The 20,217-nt window shown below is 38.8% G+C and overlaps 1 protein-coding gene across 2 annotated transcripts; it reads right to left on the minus strand.

Annotated features, from left to right (window-relative positions):
- Positions 1-1,685: 1,685 nt before the first annotated feature.
- Positions 1,686-19,576, minus strand: Gnpda2 (glucosamine-6-phosphate deaminase 2). Of its 2 annotated transcripts, none has more exons than XM_032916320.1 (7): positions 19,461-19,576; positions 16,963-17,125; positions 13,607-13,708; positions 12,052-12,234; positions 6,877-7,055; positions 4,464-4,638; positions 1,686-2,628 (listed from the first exon to the last, which is right to left on the minus strand). In XM_032916320.1, the coding sequence occupies exons 2-7, from the start codon at positions 17,084-17,086 to the stop codon at positions 2,567-2,569; spliced, it is 825 nt and encodes a 274-aa protein (XP_032772211.1). In that variant the 5' UTR covers positions 17,087-17,125; positions 19,461-19,576; the 3' UTR covers positions 1,686-2,566. The 2 variants fall into 2 exon arrangements, with proteins under 2 accessions (XP_032772211.1, XP_032772210.1); XM_032916319.1 differs by having other exon boundaries at positions 6,877-7,061.
- Positions 19,577-20,217: the final 641 nt, after the last annotated feature.

The following is a 20,217-nucleotide window of genomic DNA, read 5'->3' on the forward strand; positions in this document are numbered from 1 at the left end:
TAGAAAATACCAAATTCCTACTGCAGTATGTTTTTAAATGGCAATATATTTGAAACTAAGACAATGCAGTTGTTACAATGTTCTGCTCTTCCATTATTGCTAAGGGAAAGGCAAAAACTGGTACACATGTCCTAATATCCAGTATCTTCAGTGTAACCCTTGCGCTCTTTTGGATTTCAACTATTCTTTAACCCATAATCCTTTGGAATTAACACTGTGCTAACAGAAAACATTTGCAAGGTTTAATTTTAAGTTATAAATTTTGAGTTTATTCCTTTGGGTTCTAGAATCCCAATTTGTATAGTTGTATGACCAAAAACTAATTGCAACTTACTAAATTTGGTATGGGCTGGCCAGTGTGCTGAGTTTTATATACTTTTTTCTAACAACAGAGGGTAAGATGTTGCCATTTATATCTCCTGGTGACAGACAGAATCCAAATGTTTTTACTTCAAAGGCAAAGATTATGTCATTGATTCATGACATCTTCAATGGTTTCTAAGCTTTTTAAGAGTATAGCACCGTAAGTTAGGATGCTCCAGTGGCCAGGGAAGTGCGGAGGAGAGAATGCTGTGAGACAGCATCAGTGCTAGAATGAAAAAGATCTCTTTAGACCTTTGGAGCACAGGAGGAATGAATGATACTTCAGAAGAGACCATTGACTTTTCACCATGATGCTATACAGCCAAAGGTGGGGTAATCTTGAGTAAACATGTTATTGCCAAACGCATTCCTGCAGGATTGATGCTACTGATTTGACTGGTTAACTAAAATATGTTAAGGGCATAGGGACTCCTTGAACAAATTGTTTTTGCCAGGGATTTTGTCCAAGCGGTGAGAAGTCCAAGCATCTTAGTGTGACTAAGACGTCTACTAAGGGAAGACTGAGGCAGGGTGATAGGGAGGAAGAACACTACTAAGGCTAACTTTTGTGGGGTGCCCGTCTGAATGAATGGCGTACCAGTTTTAATATTAAGAAGGGAGGCAGAATAGTCTAAGAGAGATTTAAAACGCAGCTTAATTTTAGTATAGCCCAGAATATCCCTATCTGGTGTTCTTTAGCAGGCTGTGTGAAAAGTGAATTTGAAGGCCAGAAGACAGATGATCAGAGTGCTATGGATCCAAAGAGGTTCCAGAGTATATATGTAAGTGCTCTGGGATGTGAAACCCTATCATACAGCACCTTTATACTTCCATAGTTGTTTGATATCTCCCAAATATATATATGCATATACATTTTAATATTTGTAATACATATACATATAATTTATATGTAATTGGTTTACTTTGATGAATAAGAAACAGCTGTTAAGACATCACTGGGAATTAATGCACCATTATTGGTGGCATTGTTTTGACTGTGTGTATGCCATCTGTGTTGTGTGAAGTATTGGTATGCCTGGTACCCTCAAGGGACAAGAGGGCATTAGAGGAACCCTTGAAACTTGAACTACAATGGGTTTGTACGCCACCTTCCCTGCCAGTGCTGGGAACTGAACCCAGGTCTTCTGCTTGAGCTGCAAGTACCCTCTATCGCTGAGCCATCTCTCGAGCCCCCTTACTTTTCCCTCTTAGGCCTTGTCTTCAGTTTCCTACCTATGTGATGGCAACGAATTTGAGGCAAATGTAGTGTCATGAGGACCATTAACGATCTCCCACATGAATGTGATTTCAATTTTAGAAAGGAAATTAGATAATTGTTTTATTGTAAACTTTAAGTTAAAGATAGAAAACAATATTTTTATTTGCAACTTAATTATGCAAGTTATTGCAATTTAAACGTTTACAGTAATTATTTTAGTACATACTTAATATCTCTTTAGACATATATAAGGATGATTTACAAAATTTAACAATAATCAGAAAATGTTTTTCAAAAGGATTTCTTTACGTTTGTAGCTAAGTATAAAGCTCATAATTGCCGATATAATTATTAAGAGCATTAACCCAGGTCATTAAATAAAAATAAGCATATCTGTAAAAAAGTACCACAGAAGAAGGTGCATAGAAGCATGCACTCACACAGACTTTCTGAAAGGATGTAAACTACTTTAGGGCACTGTCATCTCCTCAGAGTTCCTTGATTAATGAGTAGGACTCCTGATGTCCAGATGCTACTGCAGAAAGATGACTAAGGCAACTACAGGCAAAAAGCATGTGTCTGATGCACAAACAAATACCCATTCCAAGAGTGAAGGTCTGTAATGACAGCAGGGTGATATTGGAAAGGCTTGGAGTGTCTTCAAATAAGTCAAAGAGATGACGTCACTCACAGGACCTGAGAGTGCAGAAATCTCTTAAAATGCAAACATTTCACTGCTAGACTCTTTATAGGTAGCCATGGAGCTTCTATACTTTAGAACAGCTAAACAATTTTGGGATCCAATTACTTCTAGGGCCTAGTGTAAAACAGACACATTCTAAATGTGGAATGTTTAACACACCGTGGGCTTTTTCTTTGTAATGAGTCTTCCTATTTTACCATTTTTGTCATATTGCATAAGCAGAAATTTTATCAGTATGGAAAGGTTCTTTTTTTTTCCCAAGCGGTCAGACTCAGTCTTCTTCAGTCCCCTTCTTTCATACTGCATAGTGGGTCCACAAGTTTATTGTGCACATGCATTAAACCTTAAAGAAAAAACAAAGCATAATTCTAGTTGTAATTTTGTTAATTTTGAACGTTTACATAAGAAAAGTTTATAAGACAGTGTATTTCATTCTTATATGATTATAAGGTATACTGGAACTAAGAACTACAATTTATACATTATCAATGTAGATGTGGACCAGAGAAGATCCTCTGGGAGTCCCAGTGCAGCCTCAGTGCTTGTTTGGAGGAGTACTGGAGTGGCTGGCTGGCTGGCAAAGTTGAATATCACCAGTCAATACATTTGTCTAGAAATGTAGGTTATGATTTTATAGCAGTTGCTCTAGTTGGTGACAATAAGTGACCCAGACTGTTGTGATAAGATGGAGATCTTCAAAAATACCACCTTATGCATATGGTAATATGTGCATATGTGTATGAGTCTCAAAAGTCAATGGCAAGGGTCTCCCTTTACCACTGCTCCTCACTGTTAGAGTTTCTCACTGATTACAGAGACATAAACTGTGAGTAACTGGTTGGTCAGCAAGCTGGACTCCCAGCCCTCTGTTAGAAGGCAGGCATCACTATGTTCTCCTCACGGAGAACTTGGTTCCTCACGGTTGGAAAGCAGGCTCTTTCTCAATTGAGCTATGTCCCCAGCCTCTTGACTGAGTTTGGAACGCACAGCTACAAAGCTGGTTAATTACAGCTTACCCATAGCATACTGAGAATGTTTACCAAACAACACTGCCATTTGCTTGAAATAATTTGGGATGGAAACTTGTATTTTAAATTTAAGTAGATTTTAATAGCCATTTTACAATTAGCATGTATGCTTTAGAGTGGAAATTTTCTAATGGGTATGTATGCTTGTGAGTCATATATTAAAGCCTCTTTTCCAGATACATGTCTGAAGTAGTATGTATCTTTTAAAAAAGAAAAAAAAAAGATCTTATTAAGATCGTCTTTGACAGAATCAATGAACTAAGTAAAATTTTAATAGTTTGGAAAGCAAAGAAATCAGTTAAGATTTCTAGGCCATTAAAACTAAGAAAAAGCTGTTGGGAAGGTACTTAGTTCCTTCAGATAATTGGGTATTGGACTTGGGAGAAAGGTGTTGGAATTGCATGTTCCCTGTTAAGAAGGCTTCAGAAAGCAACGGAAAATGAGAAGGCTGAGCTCTCCCACAGCCAGCTGTAAGTCAGCACGTAAGCCATCACAACGCCCAAGACTGGACATCAGAGGTAAAAGTACTTTCAAGTCCCGGATTTCCATGTACTTTTTGTAGAGGATCGTCTAGACCTCTACAACCTTCCTAATGCTGGGACTCTAATACAGTTCTTCATGCTGTGGTGACCCTGACCATACAGTTATTTTCATTGCTACTTCATAAATACTCAGGAAAAAGGGAAAGGAAAATCAACACAGACATCTAAGCAACCAAACTGACCTGCCACTTTTGTACACTGTTTAAAGCATGCCTACTGTAGCATCAACCTTAGCACACTGAAACGGGTGTCTGACATCAGGAAGCTTAGCCGCAATCGTGGGTGAGAGCTGGAACGAGGAGGCAGAACTCCCAAATGTTACTAAAAGCAACAAAACAACAAACCCCAAAGATCCAGAAAGGACATCACTGAGTTATTTAACCTTGTATATGTGATATGAAACAAAAATACTTCATGTGATTTCAAAGAAAAATGTCATGAAAACCCTGAAAAGTATTAACTGAGAAGCTGTAGGCCTTGAAAATCCTGGTTATTTTGTTAGCATAATGCCAGTTTTCAGCAGGCCTCCTGAAAGATTAAAGTCCACAGTTACTAAGTTTTATCATCCACTAGAAGTATCTCAGATCACATTAAAATTCAACGCTCACCTTTAAAGTATTTCACAGTTTTAACTCTTAACTCTAAAGTAGCATCCTCGTCACATACAAAAATAGTCCGGGGATGCTGCTGGAAAGCGGACACAGTCCACATGTGATTGACTCCTTCCTCGATGGCTTTGTACAGCGCGAACGCCTTGTGTGCACCTGTTATGAGGATCATCACCTGCAGAATCATGAGCATCCCGTGTTAACAGTGAGTAGGACGCTCTGTAACAGACAAGTGTGGACCAGAGCTAACCCTTTACTACTGATGTATAGATACCTGCCTGGGAAAGAGAGAAGAGCTTCCTGATTGGAAAATAAAGAGCTTATGTGTGTTCAGTGAATAATATATAATACAGGCTAACACCCCAAGTCCCCAGTCCAGCTAAGCAATACGTCCTGTGTTGGACAGCAAGTGCTCTAAAACAACAGCGGTAGAGATCTGAACAACAGCTAGAGGAGCCTGAACTTCATCACCTAATGGGTGTGGTTATCTTTAATGCTGTTCCAAGCTCAGACTGCATTTAAGAACTTCAGATCTCCTGAAACAAAGGACTGCCCTTGAAGCACAGGAGTGAGTTACTTTTGGAAAGAACAGAAACTGCAAGTTCGTGGTTTTAAATTCCTAGGCACCAGTAAAATAACTCAAAGAACATGCGAGTGTGTTATCAGAAGGGACCTTAGAATTTTTCAGCTATCAATTCCTCCAAATCTGAAAAAAATGTACATATGCTTACACAGTGTTGTAGTTTTTATATTCTTTTTAATCAGCATTAAAAATATAACATAATGGTTTTTCATTATGACATTTTCATAAATAAACATACTTAAATAATTTCCTTTTTTTCTTTTCTTTTTGAGATAGGGTTTCTTTGTGTAGCCTTGGCTGAACTAGTTTGAACAGAGCTGGCTGGCCTTGAACTCACAAAGATAAGCCTGCCTCTGTCTCCTAAGTACCGGGATTGAAGACATGCTCCACCACCACCACCTGGATCATTCCCACTTTTTTTTTTTAAACCTATTCACTTTATGTCCTGCTCACTGACCCCTCCCGGTCACCCCTCCCACAATTCTTCCCCAAACCCTGTTGTCTCCTTCTCTTCTAGCTAATCGACCCCACCCCCACCCACCCGGATATCCCATCCTGGCACTTTTAGGTCTCTGCATGAGTAGGCACTTCCTCTCCCACTGAGGCCAGACAAGGCAGCCCCTTCTTTATCACTCTCCCCTAATGATCCTGAAAGTCTTCCTTCCTCAAATCCTGATCATATGAGAACATGAATTGCTTATCTTTCTGAATTTAGATTAGTTTACTTAATTTTTTCTTTACAATTATTAAAAATTTGAATGGTTATGGCTCTAAAATATTTGAAATAATTTTATATTCATGTATGCATATGTTATGATTCAGTATTCTACAGTATAGGAAATGAAACATGAATGGATCAAAGTATCTTTATAAAATCATAATTCAAATTAATTTTCATTGGGAACAACCTTAATTAACATTCAATGCATCACCTCAAAACCATTTGCCTTCTTAAAGCAAAAATTAACTTGTTTGATATAAGGCAAGCAAAAATTTAATGATTTCTAAATTAATTCTCCTTGTCGAACATTATTACCCACAGTGCTGTCCTAATAATGAAATATTTGTTACAGAAGCAACCAAAATGAGATGTGTGGGTGTGTACCACATGCACAGTCACGTTATAGGCCGATTCAGGGCTTCTCTAATGATTCATTATGTTTGGAGCTTTGGTGCAGGAATGAAAGTCCCTTAGGTCATTAGCCAAAATCTCACAGGAAGTCCTCAGAGGGCAATGGACTTTGACTTATTTGTGTGTGTCCATAGCCATCCGCTCCCTCCTTCCTGCGTGTGCGCCTTGGGGACTGAACTATGGGAAACTACTATAGCCAATCCTCCTACGTGTAGTCAAAAGCACCTTTTATTAATCAATCCCATGGGCTCCAAAACTATGTAGGACATTCTCTCCACATCCCTTTCCCACCTGCCCTGTCACAGACTATTCAAATGCCAACACAACCACAGTTACTGTTGTGGTTTGTATATGCTTGGCTCAGGGAGTGGCACTATCATGAAGTGTGGCCTTGTTGGAGGAGGTGTGTCACTGTGGTGGTGGGCTTTGAGACCCTCCTCCTAGCCATGTGAGAGCCATTCTGCTCCAGTTTGCCTCTGAACAAGAAGTAGAGCTGTCAGTTCATACAGTCCCATGCCTGCCTGGATGTTGCCATGCTTCCTGCTGTGATGATAATGGACTGAACCTCAGAACCAGTGAGGCAGCTCTAATTAAATGTTGTCCTTTAAGCATTTTTATTGAAAACTAGATGAATCTAAAATATTAAGCACCATAATTACTCAACATCAAAGAAAAATATTCAAAACAATATTTCTTACCTCCCTGGCATCCATCACTGTCCCCACACCAACAGTTAGAGCCATGGTTGGCACTTTTGATAAATCTCCATCAAAATATTTTGCATTTGCTAAAATGGTGTCCATTGCTAGAGTCTTTAATCTTGTTCTTGATACTAAACTGGATCCTGGCTCATTGAAAGCGATATGACCATCTGGACCTATTCCTTTCAAAAACAGATATGCACACTCATATATACATGATATAAACAAGGTTTCAAACATATAGTATATCATATTTTCTCAAATGTCAACATAGTTATAAAGGTAAAGAAATCACCATAAACACACTTACCTTATTTTAGAACTGAATTCATAATATTAAGATATTTGTGTATTTCATTCAGTATCCCATATCTGCTGAGTACACAGCATGGAATGACATGTATGTACCAAGAGTGGGGAGCACCACATTTACACAGCACTACAGGCTTTGAGGGCATTTTCACAACAGACAGTATTTGGTAACTCTGTGGCTACTTCCCTCATGGCCACCTCTTCAGGAACACAAAAAGAAACTGATGTGAAAGACCACAGTTTAGTAAACACTGAGATGCACTCGAATCATAGGCTCCTGACTACTGACTCCAGGGTCTTATATCCTCGCCGTGCTTTGCTTCAGTCCAGTTTAGGTGAGGCAATTAACTACGGTTCCCTTTTAGTTTTATTTCCTCATAAAATTAATATAGAATTGCATTAGAAATACCTAAGATACCAGTTTTATATTACAAGCTTTCTGATTTTTCACTGCAATACACACACACACTCTCTCTCTTTCTCTCTCTCTCGCTCTCGCTCTCTCTCTCATCTAAAATAAAATCAAATAAAATGCATAAAATTACACTTGGCTTTACAGGGATCTATGCAAGGTCTTTTCTGTTACACTTCATTTCCTTAGTGGTACAAGAAGAGAATGCTGGATGTTACTGGTTGGACTGATTTCATGACATATAGGTATCAACCACAGTGACCTATACACACCTGCTATATTTTATGATGGCTTTTAAAATATAGAAAAGAACATGATATTCCTTATTTGAAGACAATGGTAATTCCCTTAAAAAATCAAGAACCTTTAAAAATAAAAGTTTACACACCTGTATCATAGTTGTCAGCATTCTCAAAAAAAAAAAAAAAAAAAAACCAAAAACCCAATTCTCTAAGTAATAAAAATATCTTTTACATCTATACTCCACCTGTTTACTTTAAGGAGACGACAGGTATATTTCACTGATACATGCTATATCATTAAGCTTCTCAAGCCATAGTAAAATAAGCAAGCTATAATCTAGTTTTGAAGAATTAAGAAAAATATAGTATGAATCAAATGTTCTAAAGCACAACAGTGCTTTACTGTGGGGTGATTACTAGCAGTGATTACTGTGGGGTGTACACTTTTAATAAGGACTTACATATGTTTAATTTTCAAGGATTGTTTCCATTCCTGAGTACAGACCGTTATCTAGCCGTTTTAATTATACTTAAATGTGTTTTCCAATGTATCATTTTACTCTTGGATAGACAAATGCACCATGTAACTGTCTGTAGATGCACCCAAAGGAAAGGTTAGAGCTAGAAACATAAAACCTTCAGAAAACAAACCAGAGATCCTGTAAGTCTTATTAATGTTTTTATTGGTGACACGGGCCACAGAAAGCACCTGGCTGACCTGAGCTTCTGGTCAAGTGTCCTGTTAGAGGAGCACCACTACATATGCTTTCTGCCACAAATGGCATGACTGATTGATTCCGGATAATGCTTTATGTTCCACTAACTCTGTGGCCCGTACATCTACATTAGGGTCTCAGCATCCTCTCAAGAGCTCACTGGGGAGATTATATATATATGAATGACTTTTGGTCCTATAGCTCTTGTGGTCTTGTGGGTAGTTTGTAAACTTCCTTTGAGTAAGGCTTTTGTGTGTCTCTACTACTCAGAAGAAAACATGACACACAAGAGACATTCAGTAAGTCGGAGCTGAATGAATTAATGCACGTTACTTCTCTTTGGTCAGCTCAGCAGTTTCTTCCTGCTATACCCTCTTCTGCTCCACTCCTCACTACAGGCTGCAGGGGTCAGGGGGTGAGGATCTCAAAGGCAATTCCTTATGTCCCTATCGTTCTGAGTGAGAGTGGCAAGAGCTAAGGACTGCAAGCTGAAGCAATGGAGTCCTCGCTAGAGCTGATCCTTATCTGACGAACAGAAACAAAGCAAACACAAACACACAACTAATGACAGCTGCTACTTAACGCGCCATTGCTTCTGCGAGCTAAGGTTTTTTGGTTCTTTCCAAACACTCAGTGCTTGATCCCCTCTCTAGGTTTTGTGAACTATACCAGAATCATTTCAGTGAACACACTACTAGACCCCCTCTACAAGTTACACTGTTATTGCCAACAAAAGCTTCACCAATTAAAATATTATGAAAGTTTTTCCCAGTCTTCTTTAAATTTTATATAAATAAAATATCAAAGTTTAAGGTATTACACTTAAGTTTCTTTATCTCTACCTTACTGCTGGGTCCTCCTTAGACACTTAGGATACACCTTACCTTTCTGTCATCATCAGAGAAAGAATGAAAGCTCTCAGAGGATTCGTTTCCTCTTTTCTCTTTCCTACCAAGAGAAAGGAACTCACATTCTAATTCCCTGGGTGAATAGTGGCAAATTTATATTCTTAGACTCTTCTAGTCCTAGGCCAATTCACAGTGCAAGGGAGAACCAATACTGCTTCAAGCCCAGCCTACAGTCTCTATTCCAACTTTACCTTTAATAAAGCTGATATTTTGATCCCATTTGGCACAGTTCTTAGTGTTTTTATTAACCAAACCCTGGAACAAAAGAAGGGTAAGTGGTAAGACCCAGATACCAAGCCTCATCTTAAAAATTCCAAAGACAATAACCTATATCTAGAAATGCAAAGAGTCAAATAAGATTCTTTCATGACCAAGTACATGAGCAACAACCATCAACCCACACAGGAAGGCGAACTCCTCTTCCCACGCACAGAATCACTTTCTGGATGACACAAATAAAAGGTCAGGCCCTGGGTCATCAGCCTCCAATGAAAGATGTGAAGAATTTTCTTAAAAATGTTTCCTGGTTTGGGGGTAGTGAAGAAATAACTACAGGACGCTTAAGATCAAGGTGGTTAAAAAGCAAAGCATCAGTAAGAGTTGGTGAGAAGTGTAATTATAATGAAAGGATAATTCTAACTGTACCTCCCTTTACCTGGAAGGTAGACACGGTGCTTGAGGAATCAGACCAAAAACAAATGTGGAATAAAAAGAGAGGAGAGAGAAAGACACGACTTAACGCAATGGGAAATGATGAGTTTCTACCAGAAAGACTGGATAAGAGAGTTGTAGTCTCAGAAAACTTACTAGACTCAGAATGCTTTCTAGATAAGAGCACAAGAGTCTTGATCAGCCATTCTCTTAGCCACTAGGTTAACTGTTCTTGCACTGAGTCTACAAGGGCTTTGTCGCATGAACCCTTCCATAAAGTCAGCAGATTAACAGGAAAAATAAATGTCTATAAATGAAAACATTTTTCAACCAGCCTTTTTAATCATTAATCTCTATAGTGTATGTTTTCACTATAACAGTAAATTGGTAAAAACATTTCTTGGAAAAAAATAAGATAAACTGTTTAGGAACGGTATAGTTTAGTAATTTTATTTTGATATGGAAATTACAAAAGTCTGTTTATACATTTCCAAACATCTGTTATCTGAGCCTTAATACTGGCAGGTAAAATGGAACCATATTTACAAATCTTGAGTATGAAAGTACTCTATAGGACTACTAGGGTGATATTAGCAAGGTTTATTTAAAATGGATGACATTCTATTTAAAATAAAAATAATAAATGTTCTTGCTCAGACAAATAACAACTCTATCTACACAAGAAAACGAACAGTACTGGCTCTCTACACATAGATAAGAATTCCCTCAGAAGGGGTTCAGTCACACTTGGTCATAAAAATAAAGTAAAAATAGTTCGGGAAGAACTACAGGGAATCCATGGACCATGACATTAATCTCTGCGGCTCATGGAAGAGAGCATTGAAGGGGCCATGAGCCAGCTGCATGCCATGAACCATTCTAAGGCACTTTAAACATTGTTTAAAACTCAACTTTCAATGTCGGGAAAGTGAAAATTAATCCTGTCTTACACGGGATCTGGTTACACTGAACTTTAGTAAACTGAACCGGCATACACAGAACCTGGAGATGCCAATGTAAGTCTCACTGTAAAAGCCACCAGCATCCAACCACCTCAATCACACTCAGCCACTTCAACCATGAATCCACCTCACTACAACCCTAGTGCACACAGTTCTGGGAAACTGTCTCATAAATCTGATACAAACCATCGACAGGTAGTTTAGAGCACTAGTATGTTGGTTAAGTACTAAAAACAGATAAAAATGGTTTTGACTTCAATGTACTTGATTTAAACTTTTCTGACGGCGACAAACTTCTCAACTGTTTCATCCTGGTAATAGGGAGCCACACTATTACAAAGGGACAGACACCTATTTTTGGTACATTTATACACACACAAACATGCACATAAATATATAATTTTAATTTATAAGTGGAATTTGGTAAACCAAACATTCATTCTCTTTGGAATTTAAGGCACTCACAGAAATGAACTGGTCTAAGAGTTGGTGATAAAAAGTCTTATGTTGCTCGTGACTGATCTGAATGATCTTAGCAAAATTTGAGTTATCTGATAAAAGTCCACCCATTTCTCATGTGTTTAGCTCTGTTAAGTAGCCTGTGCGAGAACAAAATAACCAAACACTCAACACAATGACCTGGCAGAGTATTTTCAGGCTGGGGTAAACTCTCAACCTTAAGATGTAATCAGAATAGTTTAACAGGGATGACAGGGATGGGGACCTACTTCTCAAGGCATAATGTAAACAGTGTGTTAACTGTTACAATTTGAGTTTATTTTTACCTTATGTGTACTTTTTAAATGAAAATAAAGTAAAATTGGCATCCTTCTATTTCTGCAGCTGGACATTAACAGTCACTAACAGGTGTCTTTTGCACTATGCAGTAGTGACATTTTTGTTCTTTTTTTAAAAACAATCTTCAAATATTAGCAGACAAATGATTGATGGCAATGTGTTCTTACATACCTCCAACAAAAAGATCTATTCCTCCGGCTTCTTTTATTTTCTCCTCAAATGCATCACACTCTGCCTGCAAGTCAGCAGCGTTCCCATCGAGGATGTGAGCATTATTAGGATCTATGTCGATATGCTTAAAGAAGTTATTCCACATATAAGAATGGTAGCTTTCAGGATGGTTTCTTGGAAGTCCTAAATATGAAGTTAATAATAAAAACTCTAACTTTCCTCAAAAGACTTCTTTAAAGTACATTACATTTTAAACTGTTTGGCTTAAAACATGCTTCATATATACATGTGTCACTTTAAATCTCTACACTAACAATTAATTTGTAAACACAGATGACAATACTAGTATCATTCCCATTTAATAGATGAGCACAGGAAGCACAGAATTCCCCCAAATCATACAGCTGGTGCAGGGTCTGCAATTTAAACACTGGGAGTCTAGTTCACTCACTCTGTCACTACGTACTTCTACAACATGTGCAAACTAACTGTCATCCTTTGACTAGCTTTTATTTTTTGTTTTTGACATTACAATATAATTACATCATTTTCCTTTCCCTTTCCTTCCTCCAGAACCTTCCATGTACCCTGCCTGTTTCCTGCCTCACTCTTTTAAATTCATGGCTTAATGGTTTTTAATTGTTGTTAAATATGTGTGTGTGTACATTCATATATTCCTAAATATACAATGACAACATGCTTTGTCCATATTTAATGTTACTTGTACGTATATTTATTCAGGACTGACCATCTGATCTGGTATTGAATAACTAATTGGTATGATCTTCCCTGTGGAAAACAAATTCTCCTGCTTTCAGCATTCCTTAGTTCCTGTAATTGTGTGTGTAGCGATGAGGCCCCTTGTGATTTCACTTTCCATATTAGTGTGTATATTCACGACAACTTTGTTAAAGCTATGCTTAGGCAGACAAGGGTGAGACTTCAAGGGTGGAAACCACACCCGTAATGTCTATAGTTTTAGAGAACTAATTGCTGGCCACATTCCTCTCATATGCACCCTACATGTATGTAGAGTATGTCGAATCATAACAGTTATCTGGCTGCAACTTATACAGATGCTGAAAATATATTCTGATATTTATGCTTTAACAAAGAATTTCTAAGCAACATCATAGATACTTCCAGTTAAGCAAGTTAACAGATTACACAACTTTGTGGGTGCTAACATGAATAACACTTAATTAAAAAAAAAAAGCTATATGAACTACCTTTGCATATGTATATTATCACTTAACTCTCTACAATTTTAATTATCCTTTAAGGAAAAAGGAGCGAAGCAGCAGAAGGGGAGGACAAGGAGAGAGAAGGGAGAAAAAAAAGGAGGGAGAGAAAGAATGGCTAGGAATGAATTATGAATGGTACGCACCATGTAACAACATAGGTAAGCAGCAAAATGAGTGCACATTTCCAAGTCGTGTACCCATTATACTGTGCTATTATCAATTTCACCACAAAGCAGTACACAAAGGGTCTCAAAATTCTAATGATACGTGATATTCAACATGTAATATATAGTATAATAAATGTATCTTACCAACATATTCATCCATGTTAAAAGTCTTCACATATTTAAATGAAAGGTTTCCACTCTTGTGGTATTCTATTAGTTTTTTATAACATCCTAAAGGTGTACTCCCTAAAAAAGATAAGGTGACCATTTTTAAATAACTTGAACATCTATTTAAATATATTTATAATTATTTTTTTTATGAGTAACATTCTACATTTCAAAATAGACAAACAACTTAAATACAATGTTCATGATAGACTGAGGTGGTTTCTTTCCAAGATGCTGTGAAATGTCATTAAACCATAATTTGGTTAATAAAGCTGGGAGCCCATCACCATACACGGACGGTACAGCTATTCTGAACTGTTCTCAGTATTTTGAATTGCTTTTGCAAAGTATAAAACTAAAATCTTTTAGATTAAACACTTGCTGAAAAATCCTGAGTTGTAGCGCGAGTGACAGAAGCTAGGGTAAGGGAATCTTGGCAGCTCGGGCTTCTGGTTCTGTTTCTCATTTATCTCCTATGTGTTTCCCTTAAAAGGCTTAGGTGAGAAAGAAAAGTGTTGCACCTTTAAAACGGAGACTACTGCTAGGAGATCCTCAGAGGGAACATGTCACGCTTATGCAGTCATTATTTCGTTTTACATGCTCTGTAACATTATTTGATTAATTCAGCAAGCAGGCTTTTGTTTTCTCTTCATAATATGACACAATAAAGATAAGTTTATCATCTTATGGAGGGCCTCCCCCTTTTGTTTATTAAATTTGTTTTATAGTTTTCATTATAACCACAAGAAAAAAGGCACCTTTACTAGCCTGTGACTTTTTCAGTCCTGGATGGAATAGATTTCTAGCCCACTCGTTACCACAAAACAAAAACATCAGAGAAATAAATACTTTCTGGTGCAGTAGTTAGACTTAGGCAGTATTTAGCCATCTGTTAGATGTTTAAAGAAAAGTTGCTGGCCAAAACAACAAAGGGGATTGAGGGCTTGAGACTGTCCCCCTCACTTACGTAGACAGAGTACCCAGTGACTATAAACAATACCTCAGAGATGCAGAAAGGAGATGATCAACGTGACGTAGCATGTTATCTTATAAGTTACCATAAGTTATGGATAAACAGATGGATAAAATGCTTCTGTTTTATTTCTAGAAGCACAGGCATCTGATAAACAACCAGGAGTCACACGATTTAAGGTTATCTGAATTTATTTCAGTGTGAGGTAGCCACAAGGGTAGAACACATTCGATTTCTGACATTTAATCCGTGTAGTTAAAGGAAACAAATGAAACAGATGATAAAAGTGAGCCTGTTCCAGAAATCTCATTTTATTATTGGCTTTGTGATGGTCACCTCTTAACTACACAAGCAGTGCTTAACAGGTGCTTTCTGTGGCTCGAAGGCTGTTAGGGCTTTTTCTGTTGAGAAGAACTCACAAGACAGATATGAAATAAAAAAATGTGATGTAAAGAAAGAAGACCTCAGAGAATTTTAGAGTACGGGAATGATGAAAGAGACTACAATCTTTTAGACAAAAGAATGATGTAAGAAATCGTTTCACTTGAGTCATGAAGGGCTGGCATCCTGACGACCATAAAGCGATCTGTACAGTAGGCAAAAGATGGAGAAAAGGACTCAAGGATCTATGTGCCCAGCATGTGGCTACATGCTATGGAAATCCCTTATATAAATCCCAAATCCTGGAAAACTGGCAGGTTCCAGGTTGAAATGATGAATAATTTGCTAAATACCAAATGGCAATGGAGCCAAGGATGTGAAACTGGGTGTGTTAGCTCTGAAACATACAGAGGTGTAACAGGGCAGCAATGTGGTAAAGCAAAAGCAGTAAGCCAGAGAGGTCAGGCCTAACCTCGGAACCACAAGCAGCCCAATCTGGGGCAGGCGAGCGCTGAAAGTAAGGGTCCCAGGCAGGTCACAATATGCAGATTAAAAAAAAGTCACTTAAAGTGACCCAGAAATCGCGCTTGGTGGGAGACTAACTTATGTACAGGATGTTGTTTTTTAACCTCAAACTGTACGCTCCACTTTCGGAAGCAGCAGAGACAATCAACAAAGAGTGTGGTATAAAATGCCAGCAAGGGTTTCTCAGCTCGCCCTTGGCAGGTGTACACTTACACATTTAAATACATACGAAACATGCCTAGCACTCGCTGCTAACATGCACTACTTGGGAGTCTCTCGGTCCCCAACTTACACTATTCTTTCTGTGTCATAACTGAGACAACATCATTGACACAGGCAGCCTGAGAATAAGCCATTCGTGGTGCACAAATGGATGCAGGGCTTTGTGGAGCCATCAAGGCCTACTCGAGGGTGCTGATGTGAATGTGCTCCTTGAGTTTGCCTGGGTAACAGAAATACCCCCTTGCCACTCTCACCAGGACCTTCTGTCCTGGACAAAGAGTGAGGAAACAACATAGCCAACCAGATTATCCAGAAAAACGTAATTCCTAAAAATCACCCAAGTGAAATGAATCGTGGAGATAGGTTTTATATATTTAGAATATCTGTGGGGGGATCAGGAGAAAATAGTCTATTTAAATAAAACATGCATGGGAGCGTAAAGCAACACAGCATCGACTGCATTCAAAAGATCGGCACGCACACGTAGCTTTAGCTGCGCTTCAAAGCAGTATTTAAGCTACAATAATTAGGGCTACTTTATCTTTTGTGGATGTAAGGAATCCGAAGCTCGAGGTGTGTAGAGCGAATAAACTGCAGCCATTAAAATTCAGTTCTGAGTCTGGGTCTCTCAAAACCTATCAATATAAAAGTACCCAATGGTCACGTGGTACCACCTGGTCATTTTAAAAAGGCAACTCTGAAAAGAAGGCCAAGGCATGTAGTTGGCGTGTGAGTTATTTCTGTGATAAAGCAACAAGAGCTTTTACAATTTCCCCTTGAAAATTCTTCTATCAACAGAAGAACGAAAATGAAAAGCCTAAGAAGATAAGGGCTCATAATAAAGGAAGCGTGGAGTCAAGAGGCAGCAGTGTGCAATTTAGTCATCACCTGTTAGCAATAAAAGAGCTCAGCTGTGAGAAATCACATGACTAATGAGAGCAGTGTCCTGGAAACTCCAGAGGACTAGGAAAAGGCACAGAAACATTACGGTCATCACTGAAGTCAGGATACTTTGTGAAACTGCAATTTTTGTGGTTGTGGGGTAAAATAGAATTTTAACAAGTAGAATCCACCTGTGGAGGGTGAGACAGACTGCATATACTTCTGGCTTTATGTACTAATATGTTCAGAGCTATAGAAAATAATGAAAAGTACTTTACTAAGAAAAGCCCTCTTCCTTCCACAACCGTAGAGAATGTGAGTATATAAAAATAAGAAGTATGGTTGATACCTGTTGGTAAGCCCAGTGAAAAGTATCTGTCCTGTCCAGGCTTGAATTTGATGATACGATTGCAGATGTACTTGGCCGCCCACTCACTGGCCAAGTCATAGTTATCAAGAATTACAAGCCTCATTATTGGTGATGTACAGCTCTTAGTCCAAGAGGTTGAAACCTATGAAAATTCCAGTATAGAGGACTTTAGACATTTTTCAGAACCCAGTGTATAATATGTTGATTTTTTAAAAAGGGCAATACTTAAGGAGAGCATGCACGTATAAAAAGATAATCCATACTTATCAAACAATAGTAATAGCATTCTCTTTTGCCAAATAGGCACTGAGCTTTTGGCTCTGGGCTAGGTCATTTAGATGCACACATCAATCCACATCACAATCCTGTAAAGTAAACTGGTCTCAGAGAAACTGGACTCACATGTGGTCACATGGGTAAGTGACACAACAGAATTCAAATTCAAATGAAGTCATCACACTGCACTGTATACAAATATAATATAGTCTCTGATCAAAGCGTCCATCCTTGAACAAAAAGAAGCAACATTCCTTAACTACAAGTCCAGTACCCTAAGGGTTTAGTGCCTTTGAATTACTTACCAAAATTCAGAATGGCTGCTAAAAATATCATGACAGAATGTCAAACATGTTTAAATCCCACCAGAAATAATTTTCAGTATCATTCTTTACACACCATTGACCTATCAGATGTGCATAAGCGTGCACGCATGCACACACACACACACACACACACACACACACACACACACACACGATGCAGAGAAAGGATTTTAATAAGATCATACTTGACTAAAAGTACTGGCCTCTTGAAAGAGAATTCTTCACAAAAAAAGCAAATTTAGCATCGAAGTGTTTACTCTTTTACTTTTAAAAAAAAGTATTACAAAAAAATCTGTACGTTCTATATGCAATAACCACAAGTCGAAGATTTAAATTTCTATTTTCACACTTAAATATGTCAATCACCAATAGCGACCCTTCAATGACATGGTAGCTTCAGCATTCAGGAAGTAGGCACTTTACACAGAACACTAAGTCAAACTGTTTCAAACAGGAACGGAACATCTATTAACACATTCAGAGAAACTAAAGAATATTTTTTAGGAACAGGACTTGGAATTCCAAAACAGCGAAAAGTATGGCCACTATAATATAGGATTCTTGGACAATAATAAGAGATGAACAGCATTTACAGAAAAGAATTCACAGAGTTTTTAAAACTCAGCTTCACAAGGGAACTCTGTCTCCATTTAGGTCTACCAATAATCTAACATGAAAAATAACTTCAGAGTTACACCAAAATCTCCCCAACTGCTGCTAGCTCTCCCAGATGTGGACTTCTAATACGATTCTTCAGCAAACAACCAAAAGAAAAAGGAACTGTGAGGAAGAGCGATAGAAGTCGGTGCATTTCAGCTTTTCACACGTGCCACGGTTTACTCCATGTTAAACACTACGCTAGCCTCCACAGATGCAAATTTGATGAGTTGGACCCTGGTGTTATAGAGTATTCCATTAACTTAATAATTTCTAAATCTGTGATTATTCCCCACTTTCAAGGTAGAAACTGTCATTCAAATTCTGCAGATGTTACAACCCTGGTGTTATATTTTGGAGAGAGCTGGACTTAAAACATGTTTCAAATGTTTTATCCATATGAAACCACTAATAATACTTGTAAAAAGACTCAGGGCCCCTCTCCTTAGCTCCAACAGATCTCAAAAGTTGTTCAAGAACCTGTTAGGTATTACAGGGGATTCTTGGACTTGAGCTAAAATGAGAAAAGTTTCAAGATAGCAACCAAAGATCAGGCAAGTTGTTTGGTCTCTTTAAAGAGCTGAGTTCACCTCCAAAATTTCTCAGTGAATCCCCTCACTCAATATAAATTCTCTATATTTATTCAGATGTTTAATATCCTCCTTTTCCATGTTTTGCAGTCCTCAGAAACTGAAACTGTCGATGTTTTCTGACTTCAGCATCGTGACCAGGCAGCATTAAAATTTGCCATGAAGGGCTTATAGCAGGTGCTGATTCATTAGGGCAGGGCATCCCAGGAAAACTGACTGAAGCCAAGTCCCTGAACTCTCCATGGGGTGGTAACTTCTACACCACGGAACTTTCACAGCTTTTCTACTAGTGGGGCAGTCCAACAACCCACGCGCGGGGTGCGCGGAGCTTCTGTAGCACCCTCCCCTGATCTGATGAGTGATGCCCCAGACCTGCGGGCTGCCAGGGCTGGGCAGACAGCGCTGGGCCAGGACTGCTCTACCCTAAGCAGCCCGCGGCAGCGTGAGGAGAGGGAGCTGTCAGGCGCTGGAAACCTCCGGTGGCCCAACAGAGGCCGATCGTACACCCGGCTCAGGGGCACCAGGCAGGAGCGCCCATGCCGTGCTAGACTTCGCGTCGGGCCCCGGGAATCTGCGACAACGAGCCGCGTCAATGCCCCGATTCGGAGCTGTGTCCCCCTAAACTCACCGGCGGACCTCCAGCCTCATCCAACGACGGAACAGCAGGACCTAACACACCCAGCAACCCGCCAGCGACTCCAGCCGGTGAGGATTGAGGAAGCCTGAGAACCCGGATGCAAACACAAACACAGGAAGGGACTCTGGAGGACGCTGCGCATGCGCATGCGTACTGCCAAGTTGGTGGGAGGGAGTGGAGCGCTCTTATCTATGGCCTTTCTAGGGCTGTGCTGGGGAGTCTACCGTTCTTGGTCATTCTCTTGTCACTACTTTTTCGTTAAGTCCTCCAGAGGTTGAATTGTGGTAGATTCCTTGTAAGATTGTAATACCCATGAATGATAATATGAACTACTCGATTATTTAATACTTATCTCAACATCATAAACTAGTTTTCGACTTAAAAGGAGTAAGAAAGAATTTATTCTGGAGTCAAGCAAGGATGGCTATTAGATTCCAGTTAGCCAAAATACTGTCTTCCAAGGTAGCAACAGTTTTGTGCAGTATTTTTAGTAACAGAACAAAAGCAAACTCACAACTCATTATGCTTTTCAAATACATTGAAGCATCAGATTGAAAGTTCCAACAAAATGAGAAATCTCTGTTATATACCTCAGTTGTTGCTTGATAATGTCTCTGGCTTTTAAGTTTGTTCCAAGAGCATTTCCCTATTAGGTCACATACACACAAGGTAGGCAGGAAGTGGTCATACTGGCGTTGGGACACCACAAGATAATTTGTCTCTGGGCCTACGGTATTTAAACGTTCCA

The sequence above is a fragment of the Rattus rattus genome, chromosome 11 (genome assembly GCF_011064425.1).
Source record: "Rattus rattus isolate New Zealand chromosome 11, Rrattus_CSIRO_v1, whole genome shotgun sequence".
Taxonomy (NCBI): Eukaryota; Metazoa; Chordata; class Mammalia; order Rodentia; family Muridae; genus Rattus; species Rattus rattus.

Bases quoted from the DNA above. Each gene is read 5' to 3' on its own strand.
- Gnpda2 (XM_032916319.1), bottom strand. From the start codon at position 17,086: ATGAGGCTTGTAATTCTTGATAACTATGACTTGGCCAGTGAGTGGGCG. The intron at 7,062-12,051 runs GTATGTAAGAAC...TGTTTTTGAAAG, and splicing joins AATAGATCTTTTTGTTGGAG to GAATAGGTCCAGATGGTCAT. The intron at 4,639-6,876 runs GTAAGAAATATT...ATGATTCTGCAG, and splicing joins CAGTGATGGATGCCAGGGAG to GTGATGATCCTCATAACAGG.